General features: G+C 42.9%; 1 protein-coding gene across 1 annotated transcript in view; it reads left to right on the top strand.

Moving 5' to 3' along the window:
• Nucleotides 1–600: 600 nt before the first annotated feature.
• The window catches only part of ADGRF2 (adhesion G protein-coupled receptor F2), a 46,830-nt gene continuing 20,463 nt past the window's right edge, over nucleotides 601–26,967 (top strand). The window contains exons 1-9 of the mRNA XM_039231122.1: nucleotides 601–921; nucleotides 3,996–4,162; nucleotides 5,362–5,639; nucleotides 5,750–5,933; nucleotides 13,102–13,291; nucleotides 18,660–18,717; nucleotides 22,072–22,172; nucleotides 23,914–23,956; nucleotides 24,657–24,808. Coding sequence (XP_039087053.1) covers nucleotides 601–921; nucleotides 3,996–4,162; nucleotides 5,362–5,639; nucleotides 5,750–5,933; nucleotides 13,102–13,291; nucleotides 18,660–18,717; nucleotides 22,072–22,172; nucleotides 23,914–23,956; nucleotides 24,657–24,808 — 1,494 coding nt within the window. The remainder of the gene's footprint in view (nucleotides 922–3,995; nucleotides 4,163–5,361; nucleotides 5,640–5,749; nucleotides 5,934–13,101; nucleotides 13,292–18,659; nucleotides 18,718–22,071; nucleotides 22,173–23,913; nucleotides 23,957–24,656; nucleotides 24,809–26,967) is intronic.

The following is a 26,967-nucleotide window of genomic DNA, read 5'->3' as shown; positions in this document are numbered from 1 at the left end:
GGGGTGGGTTATCAACCAGATTGGCCCAAACCATGATGTCCGGTGGCCATCTCACATTGAAAGTGGGCCATTCTGTGCAGTAAGTTTAGAATGGACCCTTCCTGATAATCATTGACAGATTGTAAGCTCGAATCCTAACTTCCTTGAAGTGAAGCAGGACCAGGTCTAGAGGTTTTGAAACGGACTGTCCCATGACATTAGTCCAAACAAGATAAAGTATCACAGAGAACAAAATTAAGACACAGATATAGGAATTAGTCCTCCTGGCCAGCGGAGGAGACAACGAAAGTGAGATGATGGTCTTTGCGCACTTTCCAAAGAGAAAGAAAACTATGTGGGGTGGTGACCCCAAAGTCCCATGGAAAGATGAAGGGAAAAGATGGGAGAAAAAAACTCTCCCTAAGCGTCCTTGTCAGTCAAGGTCCCAACGGGACCTGCACATAAACAAACAGACCAGACACAAGTGATTGAGAAGAAAATGAAAGTACGACCAAGAAGACAAATGAGATCCTATTGCTGCCACCAACAGGATCTCTTGAATTCCAGCTTCATTGCCGTGGAAACCCCTGTCCACGGGGGACCCCTGCCCGAATTCCAGTTATGGTGCCGCGGAAACCCCTGTCCTCAGTCTCCCCTTCCTGTGGGTTCAAGACATCTCTTGGATCCCACAGCCTCGAGCTTTTGCGGCGAGTCCACCTGGCTCCTTTGAGGCCCTTAGAGACCGAGCACCGAACAGACCAGACAAACAGCAGTCATACAAAAAGACAAAAAGACTTAGACATAGAAGAACAAGGAAATGAGTGCACTCACCAGCCGGCGATTAGGCCCAGCGTGTCGGGGTCCCAGGGGTACTGGGGGAGGATTTCCCCTCTGAGGAGGGGAATTCCCGGCCAACGCACCAAATGTTATACCCAGATCGCAGTATCCTCAACGACCAGAGACCACCGGGGAGACTGAGTCATGCATACAAAGGCAAACGGCTTTATTACGGGCTCGAGCTCGGGCTCCCAGACCTCACCAACGCAGTGGATCCGTTCTGAGAGCCCTGAACAAAGGCAGAGTAAGGTTTTTATGGGGTTTGTGACGGGGGAGTTACAGAAGTTGTGGCATGGAAATAGTGATCCAATCATAATTATACAATATCATTGACAGCGGGTTTAACCATATACATTGTCTAGAGTATTTGTTACTTTTGGCGAGACCCAATTACAACATTTAGAGTACTTTTAAATTCAACCAATTACAGAGCGAGCCTAGAGTCTTGTTCGGCGACTAATGGGTTAACTTTAACATTAGGCAGCTGAGATTTATCTATAGTTGCTGGCCTTTCTTGATTGGGCGTTGCCAAGGTAGTGTGGTAGAGCGAAGTGGTGGGCAGTTTCTTCGGCCTTGGGCAGTGTGTAGCTGCCTGATAGTTTCAGGGAAACTGAAACTTAGGCCTTCTAGTTTAGAGGGGAAATTTAAAGCCTATTATGGAGTCAGTCTGGTTTAGACTTGTGTCCTTACATTAACTGGCACTGTGATCACATGTGGACTGTACATTTAATTAATACACGCCAGGACAGTTTTGTTTGATGGCATCAGTAAAATAATAAGATAATAATCAGAAGTGGATCAACTAGTTAGCACCAGATTAGTTTTTTCCCTCTTCTGTATCTAACTTGTGTAATTACCCTCTCCTTCTCCTTATAAAATCTCCTTCCTTTCCCCATATGAGTGGGGGACTTTCCTGGTTACTCTGAAATCTGTGCTCCCCCAAGTGCAGTTCTGAGGCCACAAATAAAGGTCTTTGTTTTTTTCAGTTTTGCCTCCTTTTCTCAGCAGACAGTTGCATAGCTTTATAGCATTGCTTAGCGTTTCATCATCAGCGTTGCTTTCTCTTAGTGGGCCATAGAACAACGGGGATCTTAGAATCAGTGACATATGACAGTTTTATCCCTGCTAGGTTCACCGGCTTGTGTGCAGGCATGGAAAAGGCATTTCTTTTGGCGCTGGGTTTCAAAGACAACATGAATAGACAACATGAATAGACAACAGCTCGACAGTTGTCAATAGCTGTCAGTTGCAAAGAAGCCCATCTGAGCCCACTTGGGGAGTAATGTAATTGCCCTGGTTCCTGAGGTGATCTGCTCTTCATTATTGGAAATATTTCATCTGGAAGTTTGGTCTATACTGCAGATATCTCAAGATCTTTTGCCAGGTTAAGACTTTATCATGAAATTTTCTTGTAAGATTAACTATCATGAAACAATAGTCCAGAATTCCTTTACCAAGGTGTCCAATATTGGAAACTCACCAGTTATATCCTAACTGGAGGGTGGTTATTAAGAAGGCTCTAGAAAGCATATGTCACTATTCATTAAGTATTTATTAATTACGTGCTGTATTTCAAGCAATCCTTTTTTTTTTAAATATTTTTATTTATTTATTTCTAGGAGAGAGAGAGAGAGAGACAGCGTGAGCAGGGGAGGGTCAGAGATAGAGGGAGATACAGACTCTGAAATAGGCTCCAGGCTCTGAGCTGGCAGTCAGCACAGAGCCCAACACGGGGCTCAAACCCACGAAGCACGAGATCATGACCTAAGCGAAAGTCGGACACTTAACTGACTAAGCCACCCAGGCGCCCCCAAGCAATCCTTTTGAAGACAAATAAAAATAAATAAAATCTGGGGCGCCTGGGTGGCTCAGTCGATTTAGCGGCTGACTCTTGATTTCGGCTCAGATCACAATCCCAGGGTTGTGGGATCAAGTCCCACGTTGGCTTCCATGCTGAGCATGGAGCCTGCTTGATTTCTCTCTCTCTCTCTCTCTCTCTGTCTCCCTCTGTCCCTCTCCCCTACTCATGCTCTCTCTCTCAAAACATAGACATTTTAAAAAATCATAAATAAATAAAAATCTGGATTTCTAGATTTCTGATCTAAAGGAGCTCCTGGTCTGCTATAAGAGACAGGAAAGAAACAAGAGCTGTCCCTGGATGTATTCATTCATCCAATCACTTGGGTAATACATATTTTTTGAGCTCCTACAAAGTGCCAGGCACCATCCTAGGTGCTAGAAATATAGCAGTGATAAAACTGACAAGATTCCTGCCCCCAGGGTCCTTACCTTCTAGTGGGGGAAGAAAATTAGCCAATAGCCTTCCAATAGGCACGATAATTTTGACTAGTGATGTATACTAGGAAAATAAGTGGAATATGATAGAGAATGACTGGGGTGCTACATAAGATAGGAGTTAGGGGTTAGGAGGGGTTAGGAGGATCAGTTAAACTCCTTTGGCTATGAGTAGTAGAAAACTTAACAGTGGCATAAGACTTAGGAGCCTCAATTATTTAAAAAAGGCAGATGTTATGATTTCAGTAATTTAGTGGAGTCCTTAAGGATCAAGGCTTTTTCCATCCATTTCCCCTTCTTAGCAGGTTGGCATTTTCCTCATTTTCCTCAGCCTCATGGTTTCAAGATGGCTACCGTAGCCGCAGACGTTACATCTTCTTATGGATCCCAAAATCAGAGAGAGAAAGAGGTGGGGGGAAAGGAGAAAAGATAACTTTATTTCTCCCTACAGCAGCCCCCTCATTTTATCAGGAGAAAATTCTTCCTAGAACTCTGTAGTCTCCCAGTGGACTTTCCCTTAAAACTCAATGGACACAATCACATGCCCACATTTGATTCAGTGACTAGCAAAGAGGACCCATGCTGGCACAATTGGTTCCAAATAATTATGAGTCATCAAATGTAGACTTTTGGCAAGGAAGAAGATAGAACGACCCTGGACTGGTAAACAATGACTGCCAAGTCACAGAGTACTTCTCTGAGGAGATGACATTTGAACTGAAACCTAAATGACGAGGTGGTGCCAGTCTTGTGTACCACGGATGATGGTGGTGGGAAGCAGGGAACCGGGCCAGGCTAGTTGGTCATGGAAGGTCCAGCAGTGGAGGAGACTGAGGATGAGAGTGAGGAATGAGTCATCCAGGTGAAGCTGTGGGTGGAGATAGGTGGATGCCTTTCAGGCTGCAGAAGAGGCTAATGGAATGGAAAAGGGATGTGAACCAATTTGGCAGCTAGAGCAAGATGAACAAGACAGGCTAGGCGGCAACTCTGATGAAGATGACTTCAGAGGGGAAGGTTCAGATTCCAACATTACAAAATTAGCCATAAAGACGTATGCAGAAGGAAACGTTCTCATTTCACTTCAGGCTTTGGAGGAGACTTGCTCAAGAGAGAGAGAGAGAGAGAGAGAGAGAGATAGTGAGATTGGATCCTGACTCGGGACAGACAAGGAGTTAGTCAGCAACCAGAGGGGGTAAGTTGTCCTAGGCATAGAGCATGGTATGCACAGAGGCCTGGACACTTGAAACATGATGAAAACACTCAGTGAGGCATTCCCAGCGTGCAACATGTGGGGCAGGGCATGACTGGCAATGAGGCTGGAGGCTCTGCTTTATTTAGTTTAAGCCAGGACTTACCTTGTAAAAAGGTGAGAGTTCCAGGTAAGAACAGCCGAATTGGTTTCTCAGTGTGCAGCATGAGGTCCAGCTTGGATGATCTCTGAGAATACTTCCAGTTTTTACATTCTAGTAGGTGCTCAATAAAAGTGTACTGAACAAATGAACTATGAACAAGCCTCATTCATTCCTGCTGCCCAAACTTTGCTCATCCCTATAAATGGACGTGCCCTGGCCCAGCCCTGCGTGCTCCAGGAAGTGGCCCTCACCACCAGCCTCCCTCAACTTTCCCCTGCACTGGACAAACCGCTTCAGCTCTTAGCAGGGAAGGCCTTGTCCATTTTCACATGTATGTTTCTTCACTTCCAAACTAGACTCTGAGCCCTGAAACATCAGGGGTCATATTCATGGAAATCAATATACCTACCACTGTACAGCACATTGGGCACATTGTATATACACAACAAAAATACTGAATTTTTCCATTTGATGGATGGACTTGAGTGGATTTCAGCCTCAAAGGGGCTTCTTGAATCTCCTGCCACTCCCTAGAAGACCAAGAACTAGCCCGGGAGCAAAAGAGGAGGACAGAGTGCTGGGATTAGAAATAAAGAATGTTTCCACAACACTCTAAGAACTTCTTAGTGAGTGTTTTGAAAAATGCCACTCCATAAATAAACAGAAGTGTGTTTTTGAAACACAAGCTAGAAAGCCCATGACTGCTAAAAAAGAGAAAAAGTTAGAAAGGAGTTTTGAGTGTTTCAAAGTTAGATACATCACTGCCCAGGTTGCCTTCCAGATACCTTGATCCTTGTGTCAGTGCGGAGAGGCTAGGTTATGCTGAGGTAACAAATAGCTCCCATATTTCAGTGACTAAGAACAATAAGGAGTAATCTTTTGCTCATGCCCATCACAGATCAGCGAAGCCCTCTGCTTTTCACAGTCACTCAGTGACCCAGGCTACCATTTTGAATCGCTGGTCACCATGGGCGAACAAGGTGCATGACCCCATCGACCCATGGAGAGGCCAGCAATTGCAGTGCTACCTTGTGCCTGGATCTAGGGACAACTGGAAGCAACCAGAGACCCATAGTACCATAACCCTAGTGACCAGAAAGACAGTCAGAGACAGAGCTCCAGGCATAGATACTTGTGTTTTCCATACCCCACTTTTCAGGCAGATTCATAAGGATGGTAATAGCTATGGTTGAGTACCAAGGATCCTGTGCCATCACTGTAGTCCCGGATCCACTGCCAAAAAGGGAAGCCTTTGCTTATTGTGAGTCCATGAGTGTATCATCTAGTGTATGACTCATCCGTTCGCCAGCACTGTGCCCCTCCCACTGCAGGAGCTACTCCCAAGCAGGACTTGTCTGTCTGGCTGTGGGGCCCCTGTGTATGGGGCTGCCTGCTGGCACTAGGGCAGGGCCCAGCCTCAATGCCTCAGCTTGAGTATCCGCCATTCGGGGCTAAATTGACTGCTCAGAGGTACAGAAGGCTGCTGACTTGTTGCAAGATACAACGAAAGAAAGCCATTGACACCTGTGTCTTCAGCTGCCAGGGAGTGGGGCAAATGTGTGGGTGATTTGCTCTTGGCTAGCCACAGTGAGTACTCCCACGACCTCCTTCTCCTTCCAGTGACTTCCTTCGGAGAGGGTTTCAGGGATGAGCAATGTATTATGATTCCACACTTTCGAGGCTTTGTAATTTGGGGCTTAATTAATAACATACTCGGTGGATAAGTATCAAAAAGGAATTTGATCATTTGAAGGCACTTTACATAATTCAATAAGAGCTCTAGTCTGGTAAGAAAATATTTTGTTTTTATGACCCTCTGCTCCTCTGATTCCATCCAAATATCAGAGTCTAGGATATTGGATTCTTTGAAGAGATCATTTTGTTTTCTGATGGCCTCAAAATGTCAAGTGCAGATAGAGAGGCGAATTCACTGTTTATAAAATCATTATTTCCCCCATCAACCTTTGCAATGTTTTATCTATATTTTACTTATTATTAGATATCACCAGCTTTAAAATTCTCTCTGAAAACAGGAATATTTTTATATTTTCATGAAAAGAATCCTGCACTTTTAATGCCTAACCTATGGCATTAAGAATTTGGTCCTGAACCTTACTTTTCTAAGATCAGGCTTTCTCAGGAGAACTGTAAACTTTGGGGACATTTCTCTCAGCTCATAAAACTCATCTGCATTGCATCAATCTCCACAGTGGGGGGGAGATGCCCACACCCCTTTGTTTCCATGGTCTTTCCCATCTTTCTGTAAATTATTTTGGTGGCTGATGCTTAGCTCTTCTGGCTTTTTCAGAAGGATTCTTTATCGCCATTTCTTGAGTGTGAATTTTGATAGTTTAGTTTTAATTAAAAACTTTTATCCATTGAATTTTGATAAAGTGTGTCTTTCCTTTTCTACAGTAACTCACGAATGAGAGAGTGAGGCTTGAATTTATCTCACACTATCTCTGGTTTACTGTGTTCAATTTCCTCTTTCAGAGTTCATTTTTATTCTTAATAGTTTGGAAACATCAGCTTATTTGTAGCTCAGAGAAATGATTTCAAGTACATTGCAAGGCAAATAATTAGCCATTAATGACTGCAAAACTTGTACGTTATGCCTCTAAGGCTCGTTTCCTAAAATGGTACTCGCCCAAATCCTGTATTTGCATGATATAGAGTTACAGCATCTTTGTCTTTTTGCAAAATGAATGAACATTTGTAAATAGAAACCACAACTCTTATTCATAGATATGGAGATGGGGGACGGCTCCAAGCCTGGTAACAGCTTGGTCTTTCTAAAATGGGATTGCGAATGGGGCACCTGGGTAGCTCAGTCCGTTGAACATCTGACTTCAGCTCAGGTCATGAATCTCCCGATTTGTGGGTTCCAGTCCCACATCAGGGGGCTGCTGTCAGTGCAGAGCCCACTTTGGATCCTCTGTCTCCCATTCTCTCTCTGCACCTCCCTCACTTGCACATGCTTGCTCTCTCTCTTTCTCTCTCTCTCTCTCAAAAATAAATAAACATTTAAAACTGGACCAGGGAGTAGGGGCACAGGGCCGGGGGTGGAAGTGGTATGCCCTGGGTCCAGGAGAAAATGGATTGCAGTGTCTATGGAGAATAATATTTCTAACGATTTCTTAAAAAATAATAGGACCAACTGAAATTCAGCCTCTCTTTTATTATCGACATGTTCTGGTGATTCTGAACCACCTCACCGACAGAATCCTTAGTTCCCACCACTGGGGCAAGGTCCTCACACAGCCACTACCCCTCCCCCCTTGGTACTGTGCCTGCAATTGTGCAAGAAGAGACTTAATTCACCAGTGGAAAAATAGTGGCTACATCCACAGAACCATAGGTTAACATGAGGCATTTTCTTTAATCCCATTATCTTGGGAATTCATGGCTTGTGTGTGTGTGTGTGTGTGTGTGTGTGTGCGCGTGCGCGCGCGTGTGTTTTAATGTATTTGATCTCTCAAGCCCATAAACTCTGGTTTTATTTTTAGTTAGGGGTGAGTCTGTAGAATCATACTACCTTGGCACATTATTCTCGAATCTTTTGATTGCAATGAACAAGCTTCTAAAGCATACTACTTTTAGTCCCTAAGGTGTTTTTACTATAAAGATGAGAGGCTACCTCGTAGAACCCAGGGCATGAAATACAAAATTCTGAGCATTACCAGGACTCTCTGTTTTAAAATCTTTTTCTTTCTTCGTGTGTCTGTTTCATTCTGTACCATCCTCCTTTTATGTAGTTAAGTTCTTCTCAATTACAGATCGCTGGGGGTGAGGGTGTGTGTGTGTGTGTGGGGGGGGTTCTCATTACCATAGATTAGTTTCAGCTGGGAAGTATTTGAAAACTCATTCATTCTAAATGTTAACAATTACTGCAATCTAAGTGAAGGGGTATGTCAGTGTTCACTGTACAATTATCTCAACTTTCTAGTAGTAATGAAATTATTCAAAATAAAATCATTTGGGGAGAAATATTAGTGTTGAGCCTTACTGCCAGAAAATCTGATTCAATGGATCTAGACTGGGGCCCAGACATTGGTAAATTTTTTAAAAAACTCCTTTGGGAATGTGCAACTAAAGTCAGAAATGACTGCTATGGATGACTTCTTTTTTCAGTTTCTCTAGAAATGAGTGAGTTCTATTTCCTTCCTCCTGTGGAAGTTTGAAAAACCCTGGAGTGAAGGCTGGTTGGCTCACACGGGGTCAGCTCTGGCCTGGCCCATCTTCAAAACGGCTGCATGCTGGGGCGCCTGGGTGGCTTAGTCCGTTAAGCGTCCGACTTTCGCTTAGGTCATGATCTCGCGGTTGGTGGGTTCGAGCCCCGCGTCGGGCTTTGTGCTGACTGCCAGCTCAGAGCCTGGACCCCATTTCAGAGTCTGTATCTCCCTCTCTCTCTGACCCTCCCCTGCTCACGCTGTCTCTCTCTCCCTCTCCTAGAAATAAATAAAAATATTTAAAAAAACAAAACAAAACAAAATGGCTGCATGCACAGTAAACATGAATGATATAAGCAGTTTCCAGACATACGTGAGTGCTGCGGGGCCAGCTAGGCAAAATTATTAATAACAATAATCATCACAAGGGTCCAGTGTATTCCTCCAAAAGAAATGCACATTGAGTTCTGAAAGGCTAAATTCAGGAACATCTGACCGTTGAGAAGTCAAAACCATTGTTTCCTATTATTGCTATTTTTCAAATTATATGTCATTGTTTCCAAAGAATGGAAGGATGGAGAATGGTTCCGTTCTTTTGAACGTTTTGTATAAGAAAGTACAAATTAAATTTATTTAACAACGAAACGAAAACTCTGTCCATATCAAAGCAGGCCTTATAAGTTGCTATGCGTTAAGCAATGCCTATGAATAAATACCATTAAAGGTCCCTGCTGGGCATAATGTGGCAAGTATACATTTTGCCCCATAACACATCTGGTCTTTAAGATTTCATGTTTCCAGGGGCTCCTGTGTGACTCGGTTAAGTGTCTGACTTCGGCTCAGGTCATGATCTCATGGTTGGTGGGTTCAAGCCCCACATCAGGCTATGTGCTGACAGCTAGCTCAGAGCCTGGAGCCTGCTTCCGTTTCTGTGTCTCCCTCTCTCTCTGACCCTCCCCTGCTCATGCTGTCTCTCTCTCTCTCTCAGAAATAAATAACACAGTAAAAAATAATTTAAAAAAAGATTTCATGTTTCCATAAGAAATTCTCTAAATCGGTTAGCAGGCTCTGAGTCACAACTTCCCCCACCCCTCCTGCAATCGTCTTGCAGGAAATTCTATCAATCTTGTCTTTCAAGGGGGTGCCTCTTGAAGAGCCTGGCAAGAATTCTGAAAGTCTTAAGCAGTCTCGGATTGTCTCATAGCTATCACTTCTGTGCCAAGCTTTGTCATCCAGACATTTTGTGATGGTGTCTAATTCTGTGGATCTCAGAATTTAGTGCTCCATGGCCCTGAGTAGCCATGGAAGGTCCCGTCACCTCCAAGGGCATTGGGCTGCCGGCGTCCAGGGAGTGTCTGTGCTCGGGGGGGTGGCAGTTGGGGAGGGGGAATAATTGGTGAAGGAAACAGGAGATGCACACAGTCAATGCAAAATGGCTGAATGGTGCCATGTTTCCAGCTCGTTAGAAAAAGAAGACTGGGCTTCCTCTAGCAAGCACTGGACTTTAGAGGAGAGAAAGCCTGTGATTCTGAATTAGAGCGGGAAGAGAGAGGAGGAAGAATGCCTGAAGATAGAGGAGCAGTTCCCCATGTCCCTAGGAAGTTGCAGAGACTGGGCCTCATCTGGGTTGTTTTTGAGCATTGAGAAAATAATCAGTGTGATCTCTGTGGGCTGGGCTTCCAGAGAAGTGAGTGGGGCACAGATGTTTCAGTGAGGGCAAAGCAGGGCTGAACACTGAGCCCCAAAGACCAGCAGGGAGTGTCCAGCTCAGCAGAAGGGAGCATGGCTGGGGGCTTGGCCTCTCTCGCCTCTTCTCCGATGCTAGGATGTCATCCCTGGAGAGAAAGGAAGAGGAAAAGAAGGAGCAAATGTTGAATTGATCAAAAGAGATCAGTGAGCTTATCTCATATGGGCAAATTTTCCACCATTCGTTCAAATAGGGCTCCAGTGCCAATTAAATTCAATGGTAGTGCAAAACACGGTTACACCCATGCCAATCCAGTTTCATGACGGCTAACTGTGCACTGCTGCACATAGTCTTCACGGTCCTGGTCAACCTGTCCTAAATATAGACTTTAGTACCGACTCTTCCTCAGTGGATTTATCCAGAAGGTCTTGCTTCCCTCCAAAATGCTGGCTGTGCCTGAGATGTTCTGTCTCATTCACCTGAGTCTGCCATGTCTTGGTTCTTTTTACCTGCTGTTCTTCTGTGATCTCATTTCAATTTTTTTTTTTAATGTTTTACTTATTTCTGAGAGAGAGAGACAGCATGAACAGGGGAGGGTCAGAGAGAGAAGGAGACACAGAATCTGAAACAGGCTCCAGGCTCTGAGCTGGCTGTCAGCACAGAGCCCGATGTGGGGCTCGAACCCACGAACCGTGAGATCATGACCTGAGCTGAAGTCGGATGCTTAACCCACTGAGCCACCCAGGCGCCCCTTGGGATCTCATTTCAAAACTTATTTGGTGCAAAAGTCTCTTTCTGTCCAAGAACCACATTATAAACAAATCACCCTTGGAATAGAAACACCGATGCCTTGGGGCGCCTGGATGGCTTAGTTGTTTAAGTATCTGACTTCCGTTAAGGTCATGATCTCACGGTTTGTGAGTTGGAGCCCCACCTCGGGATCTTTGTCAGCACAGAGCCCGGTTTGGATCCTCTGTCTTCCTCTCTCTCTGTCCCACTGTCTCCCAACTTCAAAAATGAGTAAACATTAAAAAAAAAAAAAGGAAGCCTGAATGCCTTGACCATTACTCATTCATTTAGTCATCCAAAATGAGAATTCAATTTTAGACATTCAAAATTTAAGAGAGTTTGCAATGAGATCTTCATCAAAGGAAGTTTAAAAAGGGGTGCCCGGGTGGCTCAGTCAGTTGAAGGTCAGACTCTTGATTTTGGCTCAGGTCATGATCTCAGGTTTTGTGGGTTCTGTCCCTCCCTTTCTCTCTCTGCCCTTCCCCTGATGTCTCTCTCTCTCTCTCAACATAAATAAATAAACTTAAAAAAATGAAGTTTAAAAAGATACATTCCAGCAAGAAGTGAAGTGAATATAGAGAAAAGGCATGTAAAACAAGAAAGAAGGTAAAATGTAAGGAACCAAAAGAAGGATTTTAAAAATTTTGCTAATGTTTATTTATTTTTGAGAGAGAGAGAGAGAGAGGGAGGAGCATAGAGAGAGGGAGACACAGAATCTGAAGCAGGCTCTAAGCTGTCAGCACAGAGTCCCATGCAGGGCTTGAACTCACAAACCATGAGATCATGACCTGAGTGGAAGTCGGATGCTTAGCTGACTCAGCCACCCAGGCACCCCAGAAGGATTTTTTGTCTAATATTTAGACTGAACAGGATGGAAATATCCTTTCAGATTTTTTACTGTTTTCTTAATTTTTTTTTTTTTTTTTTGCTGTTTTCTTACTGTTTTTCAATTTCTGAAGATCTACTTAAGGGCATTTTTCACTTTCTTATGTTTTATGTTAGAAAATAGTAATTCATGACTCGTCCATACATATGAGTTATGAATAATTACTTTCAAATATATGTAATATAGATGAGACACTACCAGAGAATGTGAGGAAGGAAAAGAGCACCAAAAAAACCCATGGATGTTTTTTCATCTGAAATAACTATTTTTGGTTTGAAATAGCAATTAGAGGGGCTCCTTGGTAGCTCAGTCAGTTAGGAGCCAAGTTGGGCTCAGTTTCCTGTAGTTCATTAGCTCAAGCTCTGTGCTGGCAGCTCAGAGCCTGGAACCTGCTGCGGATTCTGTCTCCCTCTCTCTCTGCCGCTCCCCTGCTCATGTTCTGTGTCTCTCAAAAATAAATAAAAACATTGAAAAATAAATAAAAGAAAGAAAGAAAATAATCTGAAACTCTAACTTGTGATCTAATTAAAAATATCTCTGGTTGCATGAGTATGCATATTTTAATGTAATGATTAAGGCACTGAGTCAAGAAATCCACATTTTTAATCCCTCTGCTACCATGCTGATCAGAGTAAGAATGCTCTTTAAAATTTCTCACTTTAATATTCTCATTTTGTGAAAAGAATGGAATTATTACTCATCGGGGAGCATAATTATGAGGGTTTATATTATACAAAATTCAAATTTAATGCTTTTATAGACATCCAAAGTTCAGAAATCATTCTTAGGTAGTGAGACTTATGCTTGTTAATCTTCTAAGAGTTGTTTATAACAATTAGATATTATGCAGTTTAAAAACATTTTTTTAAAGAGAGACAGAGTGCGAGCAGGGGAGAGGTAGAGAGAGAAAGACACAGAATCTGAAGCAGGCTCCAGGCTCTGAGCTGTCCGCACAGAGCCTGATGCTGGGCTCGAACTCACAAACTGTGAGATCATGACCTGAGCTGAAGTTGGACGCTTAACCGTCTGAGCCAACCAGGTGCCTCTAGTATGCATTTTTATGCTGGGCTTCTTCACTTCTGTGTCTTCCATCCCATGATGACACAGCTCTGGGACACTTTTGCAGAGGGATAAAGCATTAGGCCCCCAGGTGATTCACAGCCGTGACAGTAGCATGGCTTTTATAGAGAAAAATGCTGGGGACTATTGGAAGCTGAAAGATGATAGAAGTGCTTTGGGAGAAAATTCACATTCATGGAAATTGGAAATACATAAATCTCGAGACAAATTTTTCCAGGTATGTAACTACCTAAATATTAGCTCAGCTATCTCATTTATTTCTCGTCTCTTTCAGACTTGCTTCTCCTTCTGTACTTCCTCTCTTGATTAAGGTCCTCCAAACTCACCCAGATGCTTAGCCTAGAAACATCCACATGATGTTTTTCTGTGCTACCATTTTTGTCTGCTATGCTTTCTTTCCTAAACTTTTGCCCACTCTTCTAAACCTAAGTTTTAATAGTATTCACTTCTTTGCTCCTTTTTCTTGCACTTTTGGTCAATGAGTTCTTTTGAATCCATCTGAATGCCATTGCCATGACTTTATGATCGTTCACCTGGATTAAGGAACGGCTTCTCCTCTGGTTTCCTGGCCCTCATCGCTGCCTTCTTTCCTACCCTCTTCACTGTTAGCAGAATAATTTTCTTCTGTTTTTTAAAAAATATTTTTTAATGTTTATTTATTTTTGAGAGACAGAGGGAGACAGAGTGCGAGCAGGGCAGGGGCAGAGAGAGAGGGAGACACAGAATCCGAAGCAGGCTCCAGTCTCTGAGCTGTCCGCACGGAGCCCGATGCAGGGCCCGAACTCACGAACGGTGAGATCATGGCCTGAGCCGAAGTTGGACACTAAACTGACTGAGCCACACAGACGCCCCCAGAATAATTTTCTTAAGTGACATCTGATGCTGTCATTAAAGGATTTGATAGCTTCTCATTGTCCGTGGAAGAATCCCATTGCTTTACTGTGGCACATAACCCACCTCATTTTGGCATCAGAGCAGCAGAGCTGATGAGCTACATATAAGCTTTCCCATCACACGCCTGATGTTTCAACTTTGTGACCTTCCCAATCATCCCCGAACACACCTGGCTGTTTCATACTTCCTGCTTTGGACCTACTATATCTCTGTCTGGAATGCTTTTCTTCCCTACCCTCTGGCAAGATCCACACCCAATGCCACCTTGTTTGTGATGCTCCCCAAAGTCCCCGTAGGGAGAGTTTATGACTTTTTGCCACAGGTTTGTAAAGTATATTTTGTAGACCTCAAGGGGAATGCTTATAGCATTAACTTATACTGTTTATATTTTCCATCTTCCTTAGTTAGACTTTAGATTCCCAAAGACCTTGTCTTCTTTATCTTCATAACTGTCTCTGGACCCTAAAGTTTACTTGCATGAAACAGACCCAAGATAAATGTTTTCTGAATGAATGAAGAAACGAGGCTCAACGAAGTTATAGATCTTGCCAAATTTCAGAAAATGAATCATGACAGAATTGGAGGAAGAACACAGATCTTTCGGCTTTCAACCTACTTCATGCTCTTTCTGCCACAATGTTTAACACTTTTTTAAATGTTTTATTTATTTCTGAGAGAGAGAGAGAAAGAGAGAGACAGCATGAGCAGGGGAGGGGCAGAGAGAGAGGGAGACACAGAATCGGAAGCAGGCCCAGGCTCTGAGCTAGCTGTCAGCACAGAGCCTGATGCGGAGCTCGAACCCACCAATCATGAGATCATGACCTGAGCTGAAGTCGGATGCTTAACCGACTGAGCCACCCAGGCGCCCCAACTGCCACAATGTTAAAAAGTTTGTTTTCCTCCAATTATAAATCTAATTATTGTAGAAAATAAAGAATAGAGACACGGGAGTATGTGGAGAATTATTCTATCATTCTTTGGTAGTCGCTAACACTTCGGTATCCTTCTTGTGTTTTTACAAAATATTATACATGCCTTTATACAGATTTATCATAATTTCCTATCCCCTCCATTATTGTTTGACATTGATATTGTCTTTCTCTGCTACTTAATATACAAGTGCTATCAGCAAATTTGCATCCTTGCTTCTTTCTGTACCAGCTATTTCTATACGATAGAGTCCCAGAAGTGTTGCAGAGCTACGATGATTTGGGTTTACCAGGTTTTTCAGCATTCCTTTCCAAATTTTGTACACTTTTATAATCTCTTTGACTCATGCTGGCAGCCTCTGACTGTCAGAAAAATCCTCTCCTTGGTTTTGTGGTGACTCACGAGGGAGCTGATTCTCAGGGCACACCTATCCCAAGTGCTTGATGTAGATACCCTCTGCACACCTTCATCCCTGTGTACCATTTACCTTTTGGGTATGAGTAACCCTCCATTACTTAGCACTGCTTGAAACCTACATGCCTAAGGATGAAAGCAGCCAGTTCAAAAATGTTTAGAGAACCTGGGTGAGGCTTGGGAAAACCAATGAAAATGATTTAAATTTTAAAAAAATTGGGTTTCAGGAGAAAACTGAGGGCTCATCTAAACATGTGAGTAGGTAGCTCTGTGGGCGTGGTTTGGGGCATGGAGAGCCATCCTTGCTCCTAAGAATCCAGCCTATTGACCTGGGTCCATGCCTTTATTTCCTACTGTGGGAGAGGTTACCTCTAGAAGATCCCTGTTAAAATGTACACTTCCCTGGGGTGACTAAATCCCATCACCATTGGTATTCACTTTCACATCACTGGGAGTCAGCTTATCTGGTTGGTTAACCGTTCCTTCTTGTCAGTCAAATGAGTTCTGAAGGACGAAGACCTAGGAAAGGGGGCCCTTGATGTGAGAAAGGTTGCTTCAGAGTGAGGAGTTTTGTCCAAGGAGGGAGATTTTAGACTGCAGCCAATAGCAAGAGCCTGCGCAATTGGGCACAGTGTGGGACATGACCCAGGAAAAGGACAGAAGTAGTTCCGAAAGCAATTCTATTTAATTTATAAATTTCTGTAAGGTCATTTAAACCTAGATATCTCTCATTTATCTATCATCTATCTATCTATTGATAGATCAATCGATCGATCGGATAGATGTCTATGATCTACCTACCATCTATCAATCAATTTATCATATATATATTTTTGTTGTTGTTGTTGTTGTTGCTAGAGATGGTGATCAGCCTTTTTATATCTTCAGGACAAGAAGGAGGAAAGGACAGAAAGATGTAGTTAAAAGAGTCTGGATTGGGGTGAAAAGAGTCAGGGTCTTCCAATAACTTGGGGTGCGACTGTGGGGAAGCAACTTGGTCTCTGCACAGTTTCTTCTTTGATAAGAAGTAAAGTGATGACTTCTCTGCCTAACTCATAAAATTTTATGATGGCAAGATGAAAGTTACATGTGAAAATGTCCTGAGAGAATTAACCCCATACAAAGATCAGCTCTTTCTTCTATTAGAAAAGCCATATGAGGGGCACCTCGGTGGCTCAGTCCGTTAAGCGTCCGACTTTGGCTCAGGTCATGATCTCACAGTTCATGGGTTTGAGCCCCGTGTCAGGCTCTGTGCTGACAGCTCAGAGCCTGGAGCCTGCGTCTGATTCTGTCTGCCTCTCTCTCTGCCCCTCCCTTGCTTGTGCTCTGTCTCTCTCTGTTTCTCAAAAAATAAATAAACATTTAAAAAATTTAGAAAAAAAGAAAAGAAAAGCCATATGACATACCTCCCCCACCCCCTAAAAAAAATCACACACCTGAGTTCAAATCCCAAATATGGCACTTAGTACCTGTGAGGTTGGGCAGGGTCAACTTTTAGCCCCTTACTTTTATAAAAATGTGAAATCACTTCAATCGCACAGAACTACTTGGTGACATTAAAGGTGATCACCAGCTGTTAATGCAGGGTTACCTTGGTGGCTCAGTCGGTTGGGTGTTAGGCTCTTGATTTCGGCTCAGGTCATGATCTCTCAGTTCCTGGGTTTGAGCCCTGTGTGGGGCTCTGGGCTGACGGCTTGGAGGCTGCTTGGGATTCTCAGTCTCCCTTTCTCTCTGCTGTGCGTGAACTCTCTCTCTCAAAAATAAATACAATAATAATAGTAATAGTAAAAGAGTTAATGCAGGCATATCGCCAGACGCAGAGTAAACAGACTGACTCTTTGTTTTAGTTTCCTCTTCCCTTCCACGATGTCTGCATTCAGGTGGGATGGATGGGATTGGTGAGTGACTAGAGGTAAACCAGTGGGGTGGCTAAATGACAGACAGGTGCAATGGGATCATCCACCCCTGAGATCATCCCAAGAGTATTCCCACAGTTTGTTTGGGGACTTTGACAGCACTTTGCGGATCTCTCCGGAAGCCTCAGCAATTCACTATAAAACCTAATTATGCAAGTAATAGCCGCCGATGGTTGGCTGACTGCTGGTGATTGAGATACTCCTGATAAAAGTTCTGTCTGGACTTTTGGTTACTTTTGTTGGTGATTGTCACGATTCGTACTCCAGTATACCTTTGTTTTTTTTCCTAATCGAGATTTATTGTTTCCTAAGCAAGCTATTACAAAATAGCTCTGGTCTCCCTCGCTGATGTGTCTGAGTGTGTTTAAATTAGGCGAATGTTTATTTCGGATGGAGCCGCACACAGAACGTGTCCCAGCGTGTAGTTCCTGCCTGCTTTGTCTTTCATTAGTGAGCCGTGCCTGTTATCAGTCACCATATGGCTTTGGGCTGGAGGAATGTGACACAGAGATAGGAAGAGATATTTCGAAATTAAATTGTTAACAAAGATGAGAATCATTCTGTGAAATTTGGGCCTTGGGAATCCTTGCGGTCATGACTATTTGACTAGCTTTGGCTCCTAAAGTCTGCAAGTCTTCTAGGGAGCAAAGCCCATTCAAGTTCCCAAACCCTTCGAGATGCTTCAGAAGCCTCATTAGCCTGTGGCTTCCCCAAGGTGGTGAGGTGACAGGGAAAGAAGTTATCTTTGTGGTTGTTTAATTCTGAGCTGTTAGGACATTGCTTGGAAACGAGGAGTGCATTTTCTGTTTGTTGAATAAACACAGACACTAAACATCTTAAGCACCTTGTTCAGATTTGGACAGCAGACAGCAGAGAATGGGAAAACACGTTCTAGCTGGGACATTTTGGAAGTATTATCTCTTTGCAGATCTAGCCGAGTCACCAGTGCCCTTTACTGTTCTCCTCCTTCTCCTCCCTCTTTATAAAGGAGAAGGGAAGTGGTTTCTTAACTAAACAATAAAAAAATAACATTTTGTATTTGGCATGTTTTATCTTGTGAAATGTCAGTACTGATGTAATTGCCGCTTCTTGTGTGTGTGTGTGTGTGTGTGTGTGTGTGTGTGTGTGTGTGTGAATTGCACGAGATGACTTTTTCAGGTTCTATGTTCTCGAGAGATAAGCCTTTTCTGAAATGACTGTAGCAAATTTTTGGGCTTGGGGCTACACAAAACCAACATTTATAAACATTTGTCTGAGAGCGAAAGAGTTACATTCCTGCTACCCTTGCATTTCAGAAAGGTGTGGTGCTGCCCTGGGGGAAGGAGACCAGAAGCTTTACAGAAAGAAATTGTAGGAAGGTGGGAGGCGGTGGGGGGTCCAAAGACTGGCTCCTTGCTGCTGTTTTGCCCCTATGCTTTTGTCTGCTTCCAGACTTTTTGCTTTCACAGGATTCGAAAAAGAGCTAATGACTATGGTTTGACATCAGCAAGTCTGGGAGAAAATTGATTTTACTTCAGTACGCTTTACTTAAAGAGCAGTTTTATAAGCAAAATGTCAAAAATAGCCAACGTTAGAAACTGTTTCTTTTAAGTAAAAGAATTAAAGAAAAGTTCAGAATTCACTTAGAGGTTCCACTGTTGTTGAAACTTGGGTGCAGATAGCATTCCAGTCTTGTGGTCCCCAGGCACCCCAGGACAAGCCAGTCCCGGATAGCAAAGAAATTGTTAGAAAATTCTGGGCTCCAAAATTTAATAGCAGCATAACTGTCACAAAGGTCCAGGGGCACCTGTGTGGCTCAGTTGGTTAAATGTCTGACTCTGGCTCAGGTTGTGATCTCACAGTTCGTGGGTTCGAGCCCTATGTCGGGCTCTGTGCTGACAGTTTGGAGCCGGGCGCCTGCTTCCCATTCTGTGTCTCCCCCTCTCTCTTTGCCCATCTCCTACTAGTGCTCTGTCTTTCTCTCTGTCTCTCAAAAATAAATAAACATCCCCCCTGACTTTTTTTTAAGTCCATACTATAAAGTCTATGAAGGTCATTAACCACATATTACACAAAGTGCTCATTTTGCCATACATAAAGATAATGTTAATAATAATCAAAATGCATATTGGTAACATTAAAACAGCTATGTTTAAAATTAAAAACAAAAGGACAATAAAATAAGGATTTTTTTTCAATCTAATACCTTAACAATTTTAAGCAAAGAGTAGTTTTCATATCGATTTGTTGACCTTATCTAGTTATTCAACTTCTTCCCATCCCTTTAAAAAAATCTATTTGAGTGTCTGGGCAAAACAGCGCAAGTTTGTTGTCTTGTATCATTCTTGAAATATTTTTTAGAAGTAGTTTTAGTTAAAGAGAAAACATTCTGTATGATGAGAATTTTAACATAAAATTAATGGAGGGACACCTGACTGGCTCAGTCAGTAAAGCATGTGATTCTTGATCTTAGGGCTGTGAGTTCAACCCACACAGTAGGCGTGGAGCCTACTTAAAATAAAATAAAATAGGGGCACGTGGATGGCTCAGTCAGTTAAGCGTCCAGCATGATCTCATGATCTCACAACGTGGGGTTGTGAGTTTGAGCCCCACGTTCATGAGTCTGAGCCCCAGCTCTGTGCTGACATCTTGGAACCTGGAACCTGCTTTGGCTTCTGTGTCTCCCTCTCTCTCTGCCTCTCTTCCGTTTGTGTTCTGTCTCTCTCAAAACTAAAATGAACATTAAACAAATTAAATTAAATTAAATTAATGTAAATCAGAAAAACATGGACTCATGTTCAGATTTTATGAAAATTATGTTAACAAATTCATCAGTGGCTTTAATTTTTTAAAAATTTTTATGATTTTACCCAAAGCAGTCACTGCATTGGTGATAATTGTGGTAAGACATTTTCATGATTTTCATACTGAATTTTTATCCATTTGGAAGACTTGGAAAAAAAGATGCCAACATGACTGAAATTTACTTGAAATTGTATGTCCATCTGGGTTGCAACTAAATATACTTAAAAGTGATGAGTAACAGCTTAATTCTTGTGCTTAAAGAACTAGGGACCTTCAGCTGAAAGCCTATTTTTCTTTTTTTCTTTTTTTACATCACAGCATTGTTTATTATGTGAATTTTTTAAACTATTTATTTATTTTTGAGAGAGAGAGAGAGAAATAGAGAGCGAGCAGGAGAGAGGTAGAGAGAGAGGGAGACAGAGAATCCCAAGTGGGGTCCACACTGTCAGCTCAGAGCCCGACTTGGGGCTCAACCTCACGAACCATGAGATCATGACCTGAGCCAAAATCAAGAGTTGGACGCTTAGCCAACTGAGCCACCCAGTTGCTCCATTATGTAAAATTTTTTATAATACAATAAAAATATATATAGAAATGCAATATATCAATACAGCTAAAAGCAGAATGGTGACTTTTCTTCTTTTCAAGAGGCCATGATTCCATTTCTAGTAAAATAAAGAGACTGCACATAAGTAGAAAGAGGTTGGTCGTTAGCTTCACAATTAGAAAACCACTGAAAGAGGCTGAAACAGGCAATGTAAAATATTTTATTTATTTTTTATTAAAAAAATTTTTTTAAATGTTTTATTTATTTCTGAGAGAGAGAGAATGAGAGAGAGAGAGAGACAGCGTGATTGGGGAGGGTCAAAGAGAAAGGGAGATGCAGAATCTGAAGCAGCCTCCAGGCTCTGAGCTGGCTGTCAGCACAGAGCCAGACATGGGGCTCAAACCCACGAACCGTGAGATCATGACCTGAGCCAAAGTCAGACGCTTAACTGACTGAGCCACCCAGGCGCTCCTGTAAATATTTTACAATATTTTAAATAACCTTTGGATTTCAGTGGAATTTCAGTTAGGTAAGTATTTCAACACAGGAAATAAAGTTAAAAAGACATTTTGCCTAGTCTTTAAGGTAATGGCACTGTTTGCTGCGGAATTACGCACGAATAGGATAAAAGTTATTCCTTTCTGGCCAGAAATGGTCAAACAGCAAATATCAACCTTTGCAAAAGCTCCTGGCCTTTCTTGATGACATCCAAGTCTTCTGAACCCTGCCGTCTGAAATGAAAGAAAGATCAAATACATTTCAAAGAGGATTTCACCCAACATGAAAATAATATTAAAATTATGACAATTTACTATTAAAAAGTTCAACTCATCCGAGTCGTCCATAGAGCACAGATCTGAGGTAAATCAACAGCGTTTCCTGCCTACCTCACCTCCCTCTCTTCTTTCCTCTCTCCTTAATGGGTCTATTGTGGGCATCACCATGTTTTTAGAGCTATGCTAGGTGCCAAGGAATCATTTTAGTTTTGAGATCGGTTTTGGCAGAAATAACAATAGTAGGACTTGTCTAAGATCAGTTTGGAAGTTTGCTCCCTACTGACAAAAATCCGGCTCCAGAGTCAGGTGGGAGTGAGATAATAGGCCAAGCCTGGTGCTTACTCTCCTTCAAAAGGTATTTCTGGGCTGAGTCTGCACAGAGGCACCCCAACCTGGCTTTCACCACAGCCACCCACATGTTTCTCAGGCCTGCCTAACCCAGGGAGTGAACCATCCTTCTGGATCCCTGAACGCGGGCTATTATTCATTACACCCCAACAGGCAGCTTCCCTTGGAAGGATTCCTACATTGGGTGTCATGTGCTTCCTGGCTCCAGCCGTTCACACCTGCAGCCTTCTCGTGAGGTCCATGGGAGGCCACAGGGGCACCACCTTGGGGACAGAGGAGTCCGAGCTGACAGCACCAAGGACAGAACCCAGACTTTTAGGCTGATGGCAGCGAGAGACTTCGAAAGCTTCAGATTGGAGACACTGTGCTTTTTCATTTATTTTTATAGAAACAATAAAGGCAGCGGTGTGCAAGATGACGACTCCCATGCTTTTGCTATACTGCTTAGTGTTGCTTTGGCGCACAGAGTCTTGCAGGACGTTATCCCAGGTAAGCAAAGGGCGGAGGGAGATGGAACTGGTGGTGAGAGAGCAAACGGAAATGAAGACCCATCTTTCAGGTGGCTTGTAGTTATCTGGACTCAAGTGTAGGGAGGAGCTAGTGGTCCAGCCGGAAGAAATTATAGCTATAGGTAACCAAAACCTGTTTCAGCTAATAGTCTCGAACTTTTTTCCTTTTGATGTGCAAACTACTTTCCCCTCGAGATACAATGAGGCTCAAATGATTTAAGGGTGATAAACTCTTATTTTTTTCATATCATTTGATGGTGAAGACTTTCATTGCTCATAACTGGGCAGCGCTACTTCCGTAGAGGCCCACTTGAAAATGTGGGGGTGGTGAGGGATGTCACAATGACTGGGAGATACTTAATGGCATTTAGTGGGAGGCACATAATCACATATCACATATGAATGGGTGGGATAGAGAGGGGTTTTTAATCAGGAGAGCTGGGAAATGCTCGTGATAAGGAGAAACAATATTTGAAGAGAGTTTTGTTAAAGAAAAAGAATAGAGGGGTGCTTGGGTGACTCAGTCGGTTAAACATCTGACTTTTGATTTTGGCTCAAGTCATGATCTCATGGTTCGTGGGTTTGAGCCCCGCGTCTGGCTCTGTGCTGACAGCCGGCTCAGAGCCTGGAGTCTCCCTCTCTCTCTGACCCTCCCCTGCTCATGCTCTCTTTCTCTCTCTCTCTCTCAATCTCAGAAATAAATAAAACATAAAAAAAAAGATGCAGTTTATATATAAACGGAATACTACTTGGCAATGAGAAAGAATAAAATAACAAAGTTTTAATTAATGAACTGCCTGCATTTTTGTCTCTACATTTTTGGCTGCATACTTGCATGCCAATAATTTTATAATATTTTTTATAGAGAAAATAGAAAAAATATGCAGTTTTCACTCTAGCATTGCTGATTCAATTTGTTTTTATTACTGCTTGCTTATAAGAATATCTTTTAGCTTCTCATTTCATTATTAGTAACGCCATGTAAAAATGTAAGACTTTTGTCAAGCCTAGGAAAATATCTAATGAGTTTCTTTCACATATGACCTGAAAAGTGTCCAGAATACTTAGAATTTTCTTGTTCTATAACTAGTTGTAAATACTCTTAGAGTAAATACCACTTATGGTTTGATGTTCTCCTTGTAATGTGCTAATTACTGCAGATTACATAAATACATGCTATTAAATTCAAACTAGATGTATCCCCAATTCAACTTCTACTTCTCCAGGTTCTGTAAATAGCTACAGCCTCTCTAGGGCTATCCAAAATGAGGGAGAGTGTGAAGGGAGGAAAGGTGGGGTGGCAAAAAATAGTGGTCTGAACAGATGGTGGTGAAGCTATTTTGCTTTTGAAAGTTTAAGAAAATATATGACCATGTGACCACATTGCTAGACCCTCTCTCAGTGCATGGAGGGGGCCCTTACACACAAGGGATTCCACAGCCTAACCTTCATTAGTCTCCACTGAGTTCACCTTTGCTCCTGGTGTATTTCCTGGATAGAATGTTGATCCTTCTTGCCAGGGAGCTCCTGCTGAGTAACAGTGGGACAGAAAGCCATCCAGGCTGATGAGAAAATTGGGCCATGAGTTGTGATGTCAACGTTTGGAGACATCTTGGCATCAGAGCTGAGCCCGATGTGGCTGTTAGCTGTGACTAACATGAATCCTTGGGGTGGCATATCAACACTTAATTTTCATGTGAATTTTGATTTTCCCTTTCTAGGTTGCTGACAAAAGCAAGGAGAAGATGTCTGCCAGGCCGTACGGTATGTTGACAGCGCTTAGTCATCAAATGGAAGTTTTTATGTTTTTATTATTGTACTAGAGAGCCATGCTCAGCCCTCTCTTCATGGCATGGCAGACGCGAGACCTTGTTGGCTTGCATTTGGACTGTTTATTTTTCCCCTATTATATTGTACCTTTGACCCCTGCTCCCTTCTCCTTCAAGCACCCTCTCTCCCTCCTGGCCTGAGAGTTCTTTGCCATAAACTCTTCCAATTGAGCCAACTCAGACCAGAACAACGGCTATTAACAGGTCTGTGAGAACTCATTGATAACAAAACTCATTATGAAGTTCTGGAGTTGGGAGCCTTCTCCCATCTTCTATACTATGTTCTGGGAAGCTGGAGGGGTTCTAGAAGGTGTCCAGGGGGTTTCTGTGGGGCATGACAGACCTAGCAGACTGAACACAGGCTCCAGTTTCTCGCTTCAACTGGGATAGTTCCACGTTGATCTGTTTTATATGTTTGAGTTCTGGATAAGGTTTTGTTGGAAGCAATAGGTGTTCATCACTGAAATGATATGACAATCACTGATCTATTTCAATCTTCCTCCACTTTGCAAAGAAAGCACACCTGATGTCCGCAGGGTTTATGTGTCCTCACTGTGTTCACATCTTGGTGATTGACCCATGCAGCCCAGAGCCCCAACCTCTCCATCTGATACTCATACCTTTTGTTTCCCCAGGTGTATGTGATGGCGCGTGTGTGGACAACACCCACTGCAGTCAACCTTGCCCTCCAGACACTCAGGGAAACGTGGGGTTTTCCTGCAGGCAAAAGAAATGGCGCAAGATCACTGAAACCTGTCAGACTCTTAATGCCTTCAACATCTTTGAGGTAATATCCTTTCTCTCAAACACAGAGTGGAGATCCAAATTAGCAATGCATTGCACGGTCAGTAAGAGAGAGGGTGAGCACAAGGCAGGGTTGGTAGGCAAGTGCGTTTGTACGCGAATCCATAAACACATGCTCATCTTCTCTCTCTCTGCACAAAAAGGGATATTCTCACTGTGGACATCTAAATGTTTGTGCTCTGATCTCCCACATGCTTCATGACACAAAGAAAACTGATCCTCAGATCAGAGCCAGAAGAGCTTTCTAGAAGGATCATGGCTTACTTCTCCATCTTTGTTCTTAGCTTTTTAAAATATTTTTATTTATTTATTTATGTATATATGTATTTATTTATTTATTTTGAGATAGAGAGAGTGCACATGGGGAAGGGGCAGAGAGAGAGGGAGAGAGAATCCCAAGCAGGCTCTGCACTGATAGTGCAGAGCCCGATGCGGGACTTGAATTCACAAACTGTGAGGTCATGACCTGAGGCAAAGTTGGACGCTTAACTGACTGAGCCACCCAGGCGCCCCAGCTTTTAGCTTTCTAATGTGGAGCTGTGACACTCAATGTAGCCTTCGCTGACCAGCAGCTAGACGGGCAACCTTGAGACCGTTTAGATATGCAGAATTCAGACCCCATCTCAGACCTGTTGAATCTGAATTTTCATGTTATCAAGATCCTCAGGTGATTTCTGTGCTCAGTAAAGCATGAGAAGCAAGCTGACCTAAAGGAAGGACTTCATCATCAAACAAATGATCACATTTCCATATACACTTAAGTAATTATACATTTTTAAAAATCAAATTTTGATAAAACCAGGACAAATACTTTTTTTCTCTTTTTGTTTCATTTGCTCCTCTACTTTTTTTTTTAATTTGGTTTAAATGTTTATTTATTTTTGAGAGAGAGAGAGACAGAGTGCGAGTGGAGGAGGGGCAGATAGAGAGGGAGACACAGAATCTGAAGCAGGCTCCAGGCTCTGAGCTGTAAGCACATAGCCCAATGTGGGGCTCAAACTCATGAATGGTGAGATCAGACTTGAGCAGAAGTTGGATGCTTAACCAACTGAGCCACCCAGTGACCCCCTTTTTACTCTTCTTCTAGTAGAGGCTTTACTTTTTCTGAAGTTCAGCTCCTGAATCCTTCCGAGGAGTCAATGTTTTAGCATCTCTTCAGTCCTAGAAGCATCCCCATTCAGTGGTTTTGAATGTGGCCGGGGGTAGTGCCATTGGGTGCTTCATCTGAAGTCCCTGATCAGACTTCAAAAGGCCGCCCTCTCCAGGGTGTCTATCATCAGGCCCACCATTAATTTGAGGGACCTATGCAAAGATACACACAGAGAGCCGCAAACCATACGTTTTAATATCTAGACACTATAACCAAACTTACAGACAGCTAAGTAAAAGATATTCTGCTGGCCTCCCATCGCAGATTCCATCCTGCACCTGTAGTGTGGTGGAAAGCCAAGGCCACATGTTCATAGCCCTGAAAACAGGGCCTAGTGGTGGGCACCACGGTGGCATGGTCCATCCTTGGTAGCATAGACTTAGGGGAAAAGGCCCATCAAGGCCCTGGAAGTGGACTTGAGGCTGGTGAGGAGGGGATTTGAGTGTCTAGGTACAGGCATATGAGTTCTGAGTAGGCATATCCTCTAGGCCCATGCAGACTTTTTGTCCTGTGAAGGGCGGACTAGAGAGGCCAGAAAGGGGTCCTCCAGACTGAGGACTGGCAATTTTTTTTTTTCTGTCAAGGGCCAGATAGTTAATATTTTAGTCCTTGTGGGTCAAGGGGCCTCTGTTGCGAGTACTCAACCCTGACATTGTAGCATGAAAGCAGCCATAGACAATACTTAAACGAATGAGCAGGTTGGGTCCCAATAAAACTTTTTTTACAAAAAAAAAAAAAAAAAAGGCAGCCAGTCGGGGGCCATGTTTGTCACTCCTGCACTGAAGTGTGGGCCCCAGAGCCCGAGTCTGTAGGAGGTACTGTTTGTCATTGTTTTTAGCCATTCTTTGGTCTCGGTGTCAGTTGAATCATCCAAATCTAGTTCAGAATTTTTATTTTTAAAATATGTTCGTGTCTCATGCTTTGCCCCTCAGGAATATTAAAAATAAGCTTAAATGGCACTAGAAATGTATCTATGTGCATAGGCCATATAT

This window comes from Hyaena hyaena, unplaced genomic scaffold (genome assembly GCF_003009895.1).
Source record: "Hyaena hyaena isolate Hyena2069 unplaced genomic scaffold, ASM300989v1 scaffold_55, whole genome shotgun sequence".
Taxonomy (NCBI): domain Eukaryota; kingdom Metazoa; phylum Chordata; class Mammalia; order Carnivora; family Hyaenidae; genus Hyaena; species Hyaena hyaena.
The sequence above is the reverse complement of the archived record's forward strand: the minus strand, read 5'-3'. Positions and strand labels throughout refer to the sequence as shown.